This window comes from Typopeltis vanoorti, chromosome 3 (assembly GCF_054136105.1).
Source record: "Typopeltis vanoorti isolate ZY-2024b chromosome 3, IOZ_Tvanoo_1.0, whole genome shotgun sequence".
Taxonomy (NCBI): domain Eukaryota; kingdom Metazoa; phylum Arthropoda; class Arachnida; order Uropygi; family Thelyphonidae; genus Typopeltis; species Typopeltis vanoorti.
In genome coordinates, this window is record NC_143551.1 from 146,531,443 (window position 1) to 146,546,134 (window position 14,692).

General features: G+C 36.0%; 1 protein-coding gene across 1 annotated transcript in view; it reads right to left on the reverse strand.

The window, feature by feature from the left end:
* Positions 1–873: 873 nt before the first annotated feature.
* The window catches only part of Pi3K21B (phosphatidylinositol 3-kinase regulatory subunit alpha), a 405,502-nt gene continuing 391,683 nt past the window's right edge, over positions 874–14,692 (reverse strand). The window contains exon 23 of the mRNA XM_090416099.1: positions 874–2,231. Within this exon, the coding sequence (XP_090272225.1) occupies positions 2,042–2,231 (190 nt within the window). The 3' untranslated portion in view covers positions 874–2,041. The remainder of the gene's footprint in view (positions 2,232–14,692) is intronic.

Below are 14,692 nucleotides of genomic sequence, written 5' to 3' on the forward strand. Positions count from 1 at the left end.
GACCTTGATATGAAGGTTGAAACGTCAAGTGTTGATTTTGGTTTATATTAAATTAAAGTTTTACTCTATAACACAGTAGCTGTCTGCATAATTTTTCAAAATGCATTCTAGGTTCATATCAATTTTGATAATTTTTCATGGAACACTTATTCACTTTCTGCAGAACAGTTTGGGAAACCCTGCTTAGGGAATCAACTGATCTGCTTATTATAGGTGCTTAATAACTACTTTAAGATATAGCATTATGCTTATGGGAATTTTGGTTGGGGTTTTGCAGCAGTATAACAGTGCTATAATGAGAGATGTCTAACAAGAATTATCAGTATTTGTGATCTATGTGCAGTCAGACGAGATAAATTTCATGTTGTATTTCAACCATCTGTTTTTGAAAACATTGCTATACATAGTGATGTTGGAAGAGTGCATATTATGAACTGCTAACTAATAGATGGTAATAAAGAAAGGTTTGGATTCAGAAGGACTCCCACCTAGCCAAATCTATGACCACACTGTATGGAAGTGTTACATTCTACTATCTATGAAACATCACACTTGTAAAAGTAATGTTATGTTCTTATCTACTCGTGACTTTGTGAATGGATGTACTGCAACTAGTTTTATATTCAGAGGTGGCCTAGTTTATTTTCTATGAAAAATAATCATTAACTAATCAGTGGAAATACAGTATTTCCACTCTGATTAGTTTAATGCTTATATAATTTGAGCAGTGATGGTAGCAAAAGTTCTAAACTGCTAAATACAAAAAAACTTTTGAAGGAAAGCCATATCTAATATCATTAGTTATCTGATAACTAATGATTACTTGCCTGTCAATAACAATGGAACAATAAAACTATGACCACTGACTCATACTGAAATTACTTTAAAAATTTATTTTTTTAAATGACATGAAACCTGTTGCTTATAGAAATTCAGCACCAATAATTACATTTTTAAAAGAAGCATTCATGCTTGAGTGTGCAAAGTATCAAAACATGAGTTAAATGTTTTTAACTAAACTGACTAGTAATAACTTGGGGACAGTTAAGATCATTTCCTGATGAGAAAAGGCCTTTTCTCCCATTATGCATTATCCTTTGGTGTAGTTTTGGGAAAAGTTTCAATTTAATTAAACTCTAAGAAATATTATCCATGTCATTTAAAAATGAAATTTAAAGCCAGTCCATGCATCTACATACTATTTACAGATATTATACAATTCACATATATACACAAGACAATTTCATATGTAAAAATGTTCTTTGGCTATCATACAAATTTTTCATAAAATGCACAATGGAAATTTCACTCCAGTATATGTAATAAACTAAACTGATGGAAGTATTTAAACCATCTCAGAAAGTTTCAGTAGTGACAAATTTCTCTATAGGCTTGTCATACACTGGAAACGTTCATTTGTAACAGCAAACTTGATGCATAACAATAAGTTACTTTATTTAGTTTTTACTTTCTATATATATAAAGTGAAAGAAATTTATAAGTTACCTTTTTGAACTTTAATGAAGTCTAAAATCAGTTTAATTAGATCCACTAACCAAAAATTTTCAAGATGGTTTAAACAACTAAAGAAAAAAAAACTCTCTAAGTGACTGAAAATATGTATGACATGATTCTCTAATCTTAATACATGTTGACATTTCCATGAAACTCTTCTATTACAACTTATTATACAATAGGACAGACTGCTCTCATATTAAATAACTGAAGATGTCACACAAATCTACAAATAGCAAGTATCATTAGACGATATGATACTAGGTAGCAATACTATGAAAATACAGTAAAGTTTTATAACTTCTACTTGTCAAATATATATACACAATTAATGTACAAGTCCCACATCACAGTCTAATATAATCACTTATAAACCAATGGCTTTCATGCCAGTGGTGAAGTAAATCATTACAGGATGGAATGCAACTTTGAATCCCACATGAAGACTTGGCATTGTGACATGATAAACACATTTAATCTCTATTCTGCATTCCTGGAAAATATGGCAGCAATTCAATCGCACGACTCAGCTGGGTTGTGGCCCAAAGACAGGAAAAGCAAGTGTAGTTTTGAGTGTATCATTGTGTTCTTCTAAAGAAGTTTGAGAATAATGCAACACCAGGCTCTTTAAAGTTGGATGAATGTTATAAGGCTCTGCAAAGCCATATCCACGGTCTGTTTTATTAATAAGACAATGGCAAGGTTTACCATCAGCACTAGAAGAAAAGGAAAAATGTAAAAGCTTAATTTATGTCAATCACTTATCTACAATTTTTAACTATTATAGCATATCTTAAAATAATGAAGTACAAGCACACTACATCGAGCAATGTTTACAGATGCTAGGAAATTATAAATGCTTCTCCAGGGTATTTAAACATTCATAAATACTTATTAGATATGGTTATATTTGGACTATGATGCAGAGTTAGTTGCCTGGATATCTTGGGAATGTGAAGAGGATTCAGAGGTAAATAACCAAAAGGGTGACTAGGCTGTGGTAAGTTCCCTCTAAGGATAGGAATATGACAAATTTAGTGAAGGAGCTTTATAGAGTAGATATTGAAATGTTTCGATATGAATGTTGTGTAAATGGATAACAGGGATATGGCCTGGAGTTGTGTGATAAATGGAATAGGCTGCCAGCAGTTGGATGCTTTCTTAATGAGTTCAGAAAGATATTGGCATTCAAATTATGAGTTCACAGTTTGTTGCAAGTAATGAATGGGTATATAAAGTAGCATAACTGCCTTTCTCATAAAGGCCATGATACAAATGCATCTGGACTACTGTCCTAGGATTTCTATGGGATGAGAAAGCACAGAACCAAACTTGTTTTTTAATACCACCAATAAGCAATACTTGTGATACTTTTTTTTTCATTTCATCAAACTCAGTGATTTGGGGTTGAGAAGTTCATGTAGATTTTTTTTAATATTATTTTGGGCAACTCCAAGGAGTCGACAGACTCATCGAGGGAGGCCCTAACATCATGTCAAGAACAACTATTCGGCATTCATGGTCATAACAGACTCTGCCAGCTTATTCCACTCATTCACCTAGTAAAAAACCTAACACCCCAGCTTCCATGTATGGCCCCTAGTCCTCTCCATTAATCCTATAGCAACCCTTCAGTAATTTGAATGTCTCCATCATATCACCCCTTTTCCACCTGTTCTCATAAGGTTCATTCCACAGACCTGCTATCATCTTGGTCACTCGTCTCTGGATCCTCCCCATCCAGAAGAAACCGTGGTGCCCATATCTGGGCACAGTAGTCTAGGTGGGATCTTATCAAGGCTCAATAACTTGTCTCTGCTTGTTAAAGTATTTTTTAGCAACTAAGTGATTTGATGAGCTGATTTAGCCACTTTTGCAATGTGCCCCCTAAGCTTCAACTCCCTAGCCTCATCAATCTCCTGGAGTACAGTTCCACCAATGTGATATACTGTTGCTAATCTTTTCACTCCAAAATGCATAACCTTACACTTTGCCACATTAAATTGACATCCATTTTTCCTAGCCCAGTCCTGCAAAATTTTGACATCATTGCACTCACAAGTGCTCTACCCAACTTTGCATCATCAGTGAACACTTCCTCTCAGATCATTTTCTATATTGTTAATGAACAAATAGAAAAGTAGTGGTCCAAGAACAAAACCTTGCAGCACACCACTAGTCCCAAACCATCTTTTGGACTCCACTCCTGAAAAAACCACTCTCTGGTATCTCTCCATCAACCACCCTCCTATCCATCCCCATCTGCTCCAGTTTACTGATTAGAGTTCCATGTGGTATCTTGGCAAAGGCCTTGGCAAGGTCCAGTAGAATCATTGTAAACCCATTACCTTTATCCATTTCAGCTGTCACTGTGTTATAAAACATGAGCAAGTTACTGAGACATAATCTACCTTTCACAAAACCATGTTGCCCCCCCCCCCCCCCCCAATACAGTATCCCATTTTCATCTATCCAATTCTGTATTCTTCTCGTGCCTTATTTCTCCAAGACCTTGACATGCTAATCGGTCGGTAATTTACAACAGCAATCTTGGAACCTCCTTTATGCAGTGGAACTATTTTCCCCTCTTTCCACCCCTTTGGGACTAACCGAGACTCAAATTAAATAAAATGGTCAAGGGTACTGACAATTCTTTAGCCGCTTCATGTACGACACGAGCTGGTATACCATCCAATCCCACAGATGTATTGACATTGAGGTTTTGCAATAGACTACTCACCTCCACTTCATTCACCACAATTCCCATATAATCTCTTGGTTCATTCATTTCTGCAATGTCACCACCTGGAAGATATATTCTTGCAAAGAGCTTGCTCAGTAATTCAACTATATCAACTGATTCGGTTACCTCCCTACCATCAGCATTTTTTCTTTTACTTGCAACATATCGAAAAACTGTTTAGGATTCTCTTTAGCCTCATGGCCAATGTTCTTTCGTAATCTTTTTTGCTTTTCTTACCACACTCATTACCCTTCTGGCCTGCGCTTTATACCATTCATGTGCCTGTCGGTCACCTTTCTCCTTAAATTCCCTCCATAGTTGTTTCTTTTTTTTGCAGCTCAAGCTTAATGGTGTTATTCATCCATTTAACTCCTACTTGATTTATTATTCGGACTCTAGGTATACAGTCAGCCATTGCTTCATGCAAACACTTCTTAACTGCCTCCCATGCAGTTGTACATGACATGGCACTGAACCAATATGTTATAAACTAATTCATATATTTCCGGAGTATCGCCCAGGAAATAGGCTGACTTAACAAAATTTTTGGCACAAACATATCACATCCACAGCTTCCTCAGAATCCAAAAAAAACTGATATTTTAGGCATTTAGTTCTCACCTATGCAACTGCTAATATTATACAAATTTCAAATCTGCCCAATTTTAGACCTACTATTCAAATATTTAAACTGGTGCACAATAAATTTTCCTAAAAATGTTTGATGCTATCTTTTTCAAATTCCCAGATGGAATTCCAATTAAATAATACAATTCTCATAGATGTTCTGATTTTGCCTTAGGCCTTTTCTACAGCTACTTCCAAAAGGCACTGATCAACTAAATTGGCTTCCATCATTCCTCTGCTTTCTGTAGACCTGCAAAAATTTGAGTAGCAACAACTATTTCAAACCAATGGAACTCAACTCCTTTCATACATAGTGTTTCCCAATTACTTAATTTTATTATTTCCTTCATCAACTTCTCTCTTTTGAACCACTTGTCTACACACAGCATCATGCATGGGAAGGCAGCTGCACTTCCTTTCCTTGAATTGTTTCAAGTAATCTTTACTTTTAATTTTTGAATCATTCACTAAGTTTCATAAAAGGTACTAACAAAATTGCTATGCTGGTTAGAAAAAAGCTAATAACTTCACATAACTGAGCAAATACTTTGAATGCAAGTTATAACTTTCTGCTTTTATATGCTACATGTGCATTAAATTATGCATGCTGGTTGCTTAACTAAGAAGTCAGGATTTGGATGTTTATGCTGCAATAAAAATGAGAAAGCTATAGAAGTAACAGCTGTTTCAATTATATGATACTCTCTGAGGATGGGAAAGGAGAATTTGACAAACTTAATTAAATGTAAAAAGTAGAAAACACACACAATTTTGAAGTAATTTACTTCCAGAAAACAACTCGTTTAGAGACTGACAAGAAAATGAATAATAAAATAATTTCCTAAAGGAATAACCCATTAATTCAAAAAAGGGAACATAGGCTCTAATTAAAAACCAAAAGAGCCATAGATTTGTGAATAGCTGACTAGATTTTATGACAATCCCACCCACAAAAGCTTGTTAACCTAAAGTGCATTACTAACATGAGTAAGCTAAGAATAAGATAATTCCAAAATAATATCTAGAAACTGGATAGTTTCTCTGGGTATGATTTTCATGCCCCTTCAGGCTCAATATGAAGGAGCAAGAAATCTGGTTTCTGGCTTCACACTGGGTGATGAAAATCAATTGCAATTTAATTAGATTTCTTTGACTAACAAATATATTCCAATCTTAGAACATTCTGTAATTACAACGAATTTTTTATTTATTTTGTATGATTTGGCTGTGAGCCTCTTTTACACAGAGATATGGCACCATCCCCCCCCAAACTGTTAAGTATTCCTGTACTTTCTTTTCTTTCTTTCACTACGTGTTATTCCTGCTTCCTATGCAGGGTCCACATGTTACTTAGATGAGACTTCTTGTTAGTACCATTCCCAACCTACCTGTCGCCTAGCCTGCTGCTGGCGGGGGGGGATATATTTTTGACTGTAGTAATGTATGCTCACAGGGCTGGTTTGCCTGCCTGCAGGATGAAAAACACCAGATAAACCGTACTGCCCATGCCCAAGACTGGCTAGCTTGGCTATGGCTGAGGAAGATCCTCAAATTCCTCACGTCTTCAACAGGAATCGAATCTGGGACACGCCTTTCCCGGTCATATGGTTGCGAAGTGCAAAGCCACTAGGCTAACCGCACAGACTTAAGAATTCCTGTACTAGAATGAATTAATGACAATCACAGCATTTTTTTAAGATTAGAAACATGCTTAGAAGTTGAAACTACATAACTGGGAGACCTCCACATAATGTTAAGTGGCATGGAGAATAGATCAGGACTTTTGATAGTACAACATAATGAAATATGTTCTCTGATGCATTTCTCAGTTGCTCAGCCATTTTTATGAGAGAATCAGAATGAACAGCAAAAGGTCAACTACAGTTATGTTAACAGAATTGTATAACACTAATGTAAGTAGTAATTACAGAAACCATGCTGATATACAGTAAGTAGTGTTAACTAAGAACAATAAAAGTATTTTAAATAATAAATAGCACAAAATGACTTATTCAAGCATTAGAGATGAAGGAATGAGGCATTCATCACTAAACGATGAGAGGAATGAAAGCCTACTTCAAGCAGAGCAATGTAGAAAAAATTAAGATGAGAAATTGGATAATAAAATTACTTTAACTATAGTCCTACAGAAGATTCTAGTATGGAAATAGAGGAATTTTTTGAAAGAGGAAAGTACACAAGGAATTTGCTGATTCTCACAATTGTTGAAACAAGCAGATATTTTCTGAATAAATGGGAATTATCCTCTAAGATCTATTTCAACATTTTGGAAGAACTTAAGAGCAAACAGTGAAATTAGAGATTGGCACTAATTACAATAAAAGTAAAGAATAGAGAAAATATAACACAAGTGAGCATTATAAAAATAACAATTCTCTCAATATTTTTTTTATTTTTAATAACTGTTCGTAATTTTTTCACATTCCATAATGTCTGACGTATATACCGTATTTGCCGGCGTATAAGACGAACCCCCCCCCCCTTTTTGTACAAATTTTTTAGGGGAAAAAAAAACTTTATCACTAAATATTATAATGAATTTACAGTATTTCAAATATAAAATAATAAGTAGGTCTACTTTCAACAAATACCTAATCTAATTAGGAAAGAGTACCCACCTTTTAATCTTCTTCGTCAAAACCCAGAAATTCATCTCTAGAGCTAAATGAAGAGACACTTGAAACCTCTTCTAAATCAGAATCATGTGTTGTATGAGTCCTCATACAACAAATTGTCCTGTGTACCATCCAGCACATTACTAATGCCACACTTCTTAAATGATTTAACCACCGTCTCAGTTTTCACAGCATCCCATGAAGCTTTGACCCACTCACAAACTTGCGAAATGCTAGGCCTCTTTCTTCTTCCTGACGGCATAACCTCAAAATCTGAAGACTGCATCCAGCTGTTCCACTTCTCCTTCATAAATTCCTTAAATGGTTTATTAATACAGACATCTAAGGGTTGAAGCTGACTAGTTAGACCTCCTGGAATTACAGCTAACTTAGTTTTCAATTCCTTGAGTTTATTTTTAACATATTCTGTTCTGTGAGAACAAAACTGATCCCATACTAACAGGGCAGGCTTCTTCAACAGTCCTAAAGGGTGCCTAGACCAAATTTTATCTATTCATAAGTTCATTTCTCCCCCATCCATCCAGTCTTTCGCGTGAACATGTACAAACACTCCTTTAAGTTTTTTTTTTCTTTGGGTAGAGTCTTCCTTTTAAAAATCAATAGTGGCGACAATTTTGTCTCATCAGCACAGTAGGATAAAACAACCGTGTAGTGAGTTTTTTCATTCCCCGAAGTTTTAACAGTAACACCTCTTATGTCCTTGGAATCAACAGTTTTGTTTCAGGGCACATCAAAAGTCAGTGGAACCTCGTCCATGTTTCCTATTTGCGCAAGTTCAAAAATTCCTTGTTTCCTTGTGTTAATGACGAATCGATGAAATTCGATAATTTTTTCTTCATATTCAGCTGGCATCTTTTATGATATTTTTGTTTTAGTCTGCATACATAGCTGGTTTCTCTTCATGAATCTTGAACACCATGATGTTGATCCAGTAACATTGGCGATCCCTCTGTTAGTGGCTATCGCTTTCACTTGATGAATAATCATTTTTGTAGACACTGAAAGTCCCGCTTTTCTGTGGTCTAAAATCCAAGTATTCAGTTCTACCTCAAGTTCTGGACATCTTGCAGTTCCACTTCGTAAGTTATGTTTACTGTGAGTTGCTTTTTTTAGATCACCTTCCTGATTCTGCCAAGTTCTTATCATTTCCTCAGTTGGGGGTGGCCAGAAATGCCTCTCTGTAGTCCTGTTTCCATGTTCTTTAGCATACACAATCACATGTAGCTTGTATGCAATATTGTAGCAATGCTGACGTATTTCAGCCATAATTTGTCAAGAAAATTTAATGGCAGAAATTTATCACCGCTCACAACAACCGTGCCAGCAATTGGAAAGTTTAAATGAATAGGAACACAGCTGTGATCGTCGATGGCAGCGCATGAGCATCCACATAACTCGACGTAACTTGAATGCTCTCACACACCGCAAGGAAGCAAGAAAGAAATCACGTAACTCGGAACAGAGAAAATTTCCAGAAATGAAAGTAATAAAAAACTGAGTATCGGCATATAAGGCGCACCCTGTATTTCAGACCTATTTTCAAAGAAAAAAGTGCGTCTTATACGCTGGTAAATATGGTACTTGATATAATGCAACTTTATTTCTATTTGGTAGAACACAAAGTTTTGGATACAGTGCAACTACTAACATATAATGTTGTTGGATTGAAATTTTTGGCCATTACTGGTTAACTACAGAGCAGGTAGCCTCTAAGTATTCCCAAAATATGATAAATTTGTAACTTTATTTTTTTTATATTAAGATACTAATGAAATTAATAATGCTGCCTCAATAATTAATTTCATTATTGCTACATTATGGTTTTCACTCAGAGGAGTGAAAACCATAATGTGGCAAAGTCAGTAGACTTGCTTATATCAAAGAAATCATTGGCCTGTTACAAATGATTGTAGCTGTACTGTTTCAGACCGTCACACCATGTAGTATTTGTTATATTATAGTGGCTCTAGGATGTGAGAACATTTATAAGGTCTTTTCATCTGCAAGGAATTTAACTGGTCTTGTATGAAGGTGAAAAAGTTTCTCTTCCTGTGAAATAGGCAAACTGATAAACAGCAGACTAGACAAGATTAACTGACTATTATTACATTAATTAGGTCTATACTATTCTAATAAAAATCACACAGTGCTCCTCTGATGACTGGAAAATGAATACACCTATGCAATATGTGTGCAAATTTTATGGCCTATATATATGTATATATATCAGCAGTACACTTGAAAGTCATTTGATTTTCAGAGGGAAAATTCATATGTGTTAAAATGACAGTAATTAAGCATTCCCAATGTGCCGAAGAAATGGAAGCTGTGATACTGAGTCTGAGATACCATCACTATTGACAGTCAATCCAACACTCCTATAAACGGCTGGTTAGTACTTCATCTTACAATCGTACCTTACACAATCTGTTCTAAAGATGTCAGCAGCCATAAATGAATCTCCATGGCTCAGTCAAGATATTTGCTCTTTATGTCGGGAAAAGAAACCTGGATTCAAATCCTGTCGAAGATGCAAGAAACCATTATAGGACTTTAACTGAAGTTGAGTAGTCAGTCTTCTGTATTGAGCTAGTAGGATTCTCTCTTACCAAAAATGTTTATTTATTTTTATCCTGGAATGTGCAAATCAGCCGGAGACCACATAATCTACAGTTATATATATTAGTGGAGATAGTGGATCAAAATATTAACATGTGGTATATCTGTCATCAATCAATATACCATTGCCATAGTGTAGAATACACTCAATATTCCATACTATGAAGACTCAATAGCTACAAGCAATCTTATACCAATCCATAATCCACAAGGGAGCTGCATAATATGAATTTTTATAGAGGAGCTGTAGTCCATAAGAGTTTGTTAATGAGTCATGATACCTATTTTTCCAGTTTAATTTATTAGGATATGGATGTCTGGAGGTAGCAGTGATAATGCTGGTTGCGATTCTCTTGGGTGGATTAGGTCCACTGGTAATACGACATAAAATCATGGCTGCAAAATCCTACGAAGATATTCCTGGTCATCTGTGCATGCCATACATTGCAGCAATTTTATGACACCAGCTCTTGCATTTTCAAAGCAATCATTGGAACCCTGTGGTGATCAACATAGAAAGAACATCTAGAATGAATTGGTGGAATGCAGAATCTGGCACAGCCAAGAGGGATCTTTTTCATCACTGGAACTTACTGACAGCTGTAAGAACATAACAATTTGCTGATAGAAGTTGTTGATACGAGGGTGGTTGCATAAGTTTCCTGTGTCATTTTTCAACATAATCTTCCTTTACTTCCTTTTTTAAGTCTTTGAATTAACATTTCAATGTCCTTGAAAAAACAGTCTGTACTTTTGTCTGCAAAATGGCTTAAAACTGCAGCTTTCACCTCATTGTCATCTGCAAATTTTCTTCCTTGAAGGTCTTTCTTCAATTTCAAGAAGAGGTAGCAGTCATTGGGTGCTAGATCTGGGCTGTAGGGTGGGTGTTCAATCTCCTGGAAGCCACAATCCTTCACTGCAGCCTTCGCAACAATAGCAGCATGGACTGGAGAATTGTCGTGAAGCAGGTGAAGACCATGACTCAGCATCCCTCATCTTCTCTTTTTTGGCATCGTGCAGTTTGTACAGGAGGGAAGCATAATATTCTGCATTCATGGTGGTATTCAAGAATTCCCTAGTAATCCCAAAAGATTGTTGCCATGATCTTCTTGGTGGATTGAGTGACATCTACTTTTCTTGGAAGTGCTTTGCCTGGTTTGTGCCACTCCATGGAATCTCTTTTGGAGAGAGAGGATCATAATAAAGGATGATGATTTCATCTCCAGTGACAATGGATTCCAGCACTTCTCTGATTCACTTGGCAAAGCTCTAAAAACTTGCAGGAACAGGTCACATGATGCTCCTTCTGAATTGAAGAGAGAAGTCTGGGCACCCACCTTGCACTGACTTTTGTCATATGAAGCTTCTCATGAATGATGCGAAAGATGGCCTTTCTATGGTTGCTATAGAAAACCCCAACCTTGCTGAATTTCTTTGAGCTTCAGCAGTCTGTCATCGAGCAATTCCTCCTCAACAAGAGACATTCCTTGGTCATCACTTCTTTAGGCCAACCATCATGAGGATCATCTCCATTTTCCTAGGTGAACTTTAGTCCATTCCGTCATGGTGGAATATGGAGGAGAAGCTTCCCCATAAACACCATCCAATCGCTGTTTGATAGCACTTGGAAAAAGTCATTCCTTAGCAAAAAAAACTATCACAGCACGTTACTCAATTTTTAACATCAGAGCCACTTAGCATGTCATGTGTTAGTCAAACAAGTGCCTCCAACTAAATGATTCAGGTAGAGAATTGAAACTGGTACAAAGCTCCCCAGAGATGATGCTATCGGTCATGCACAGCATTTTAAAATTGGCTTGAATTTTGTGTCAGGCCAGAAACTTTTGGAACCTACTTCGGATTATGTTCTGCTTCTCAAACAGAAATATTGAAAACTATCAGCAATTAGTAGAATGTATTTTGGGACGCATCAACATAGCTATTACGGCCAAAGGTAAGACAACATATAATTCATTTCTATCAATAGAGATGGACTTTGTTTATATGTGTTCCATGACTTTTGTATGTGAAACCAAGTTGACTGACAGTGATGACAGGCTATCGAGCCTAACATGAGAGGAAATGTTACATTATTATTACAGATATTTAAAAATTATTAAAGAGTGAAGTGTCTAATTCAAAAATCACTGATATGATTAATGAGTTTTCACTCTATGCGGTGAAGAAAATGGCTGCTTATGCAGTTAAGTCAGAGTATATATATAATTCAACCCAATAAAGTATATATTTAATTTTCTATTAAAATGAATTGTATTAGAAGGGAACTGAATACGAAGGATCACTTCCATAGAGCATTTAGAAATATGGTTTAACTAATGGTGAGTTATCACGTCTCATATGAAGGTAGTATTAGAAATTTATCTCCTGAAACCTTTGTTCCCCCCTCCCCTCTTGTCCTTGCAAGAGGGAGGGTTAGAACAAAGTTACTGCTTTTGAATAATTTCAAAAAATATTCACTGCTGAACAACAGTAACTTGAAATTTTATTTGCATGGTGTGAAAAGATCTACAGGTAATTTTTAGAAGTATTAAATAATAGAGGCTTCATTAGAAATAAAAATACTTTATTTTATCATCATCATCATCATCATCAAATTCCTGCCATGTACCCTCAAGGGGTGTACAGGATATGACAGTACTACATGAAAAAATTACATCATTACTAACTTCCTATCTATAATTTTCCTCCAAATCAGTCTGTTACTTGTCAAGACTCCAACATTATCAGATCTTATATTTCTATCGTCTAAGGCACTTTGTACCGTATCAATCCACCTATATCTTGGTCTTCCTCTGGGTCGTTTTCCTGCCAACCTGGCAGAGAACACTTGTTTTGCTAATCTTTCCTCTCCCATTCTATTTAAGTGACCATACCATCTGAGATTAGCTCTGCTAACGCATTCCTGGATGCTGACAATGTCAAGTTCTTTCCTAATATCCTCATTTTTAATATGATATTGCCATTGATGCCATCTGTTCACACCTCTAATCTTTCTCAGGACTCTCATATCTGCGGTCTCTAGTCTTTGGTCAAGTGTTTTACTTCTGACCCAGCTCTCAGATCCATAAGTTAAAATTGGTTTGAACACAGTCTTGTATACAGCTAATTTAGTGTTCCGACTAATTTCTTTCTTATTCCATATGAATTTATTCAATTGACTTCCCACGACACCAGCTTTGCTGATTCTGTTGTCTATTTCTATATTTAGTTTACCATCTTCAGTAAAAATTGTGCCTAAGTAGCTGAAATGTTTTACTTGTTCCACAGGTTCTCCATTCACAACACAGTTGACATTTTCAATGATTCTGCCTATTTTCATTGTCTTTGTCTTTTTATTGCTGACCTTCATACCATATCTATTACAACAGCTATTCAATTTAGTCAGAGAATCTTGCAGACTTGTAGCGGATTTATTTAGAAGTATAACATCATCCGCATAAAGCAAAGAGCTGACATTAACGTCTCCAATTTTGATATCAGGTTTAATACCACATTCCTTCATAATGTGATCCATATAGATAATGAATAACAGAGGGGATAATGTACATCCTTGTCTCACACCAGATTTAACATTAAACCACCTTCCTGTACTTCCTTCAATTCTAACTGCTGAATCACAACTCAAATAAAGACTAAGTATTGCTTGATATAATGCCCCATTGACACCATATAACTGCAGCGTATTGAATAGCTTCTCTCTTGGCACCTTGTCATATGCCTTTTCCAAATCGACAAAACTTAAATACAGATCTTTGTCATATTCCCATGCTTTCTCGACTATTTGTCGTAAAGTGAAGATCTGATCCTGACAGCCTCTATTTGGCCTGAATCCAGCTTGTTCTTCACCAAGCTTTACTTCCACAATTCTTCTCAACCGTTTCTCAAGTATACTTGCATAGATCTTGCCAGGAACACTCAGTAAGGAAATACCTCTGTAATTCTCAGATTCAGTTTTATTTCCCTTTTTATATATGGGTACTATGAGAGCTCTACTCCAATCATCGGGAATTCGTCCCTCTGTCCAGGCTTTCTGAACTATGCAGTGCAGCCACTGTAAGACTCTTATACCACCATACTTCAGCATTTCTGGTCGAATATCATCTACTCCTGCTGCCTTTCCACATTTCAAGCCTTTGATGGCTTTTTCTACTTCAAGTATGGATATGTATTCATGACTGCATGCCTGGTCAGTGTTTTTTATCACTGTGCTGTCATCACTGCTTGTTTCATTTAGCAGTTTTTCAAAGTAATTACTCCATACTTCAAGGATATCTTTTTCTCCTGTTTTCATTTCACCTTTATCATCTCTAATTCCTTTTACAGCACTCTTTCCTCCATTCCTAAGCTTCTTCAACAACCTCCAGAATATTTTGCCACCTTCTTGATGTTTATTTTCTATATTCTTGCCAAAGTCCTCCCATGACTTTTGTTTAGCTAGTTTTACACACTGTTTAGCTTTCTTACATTTGTCTCTGTATTCTGTAAGAGTAAAAGCTGACTTATTTGCCAG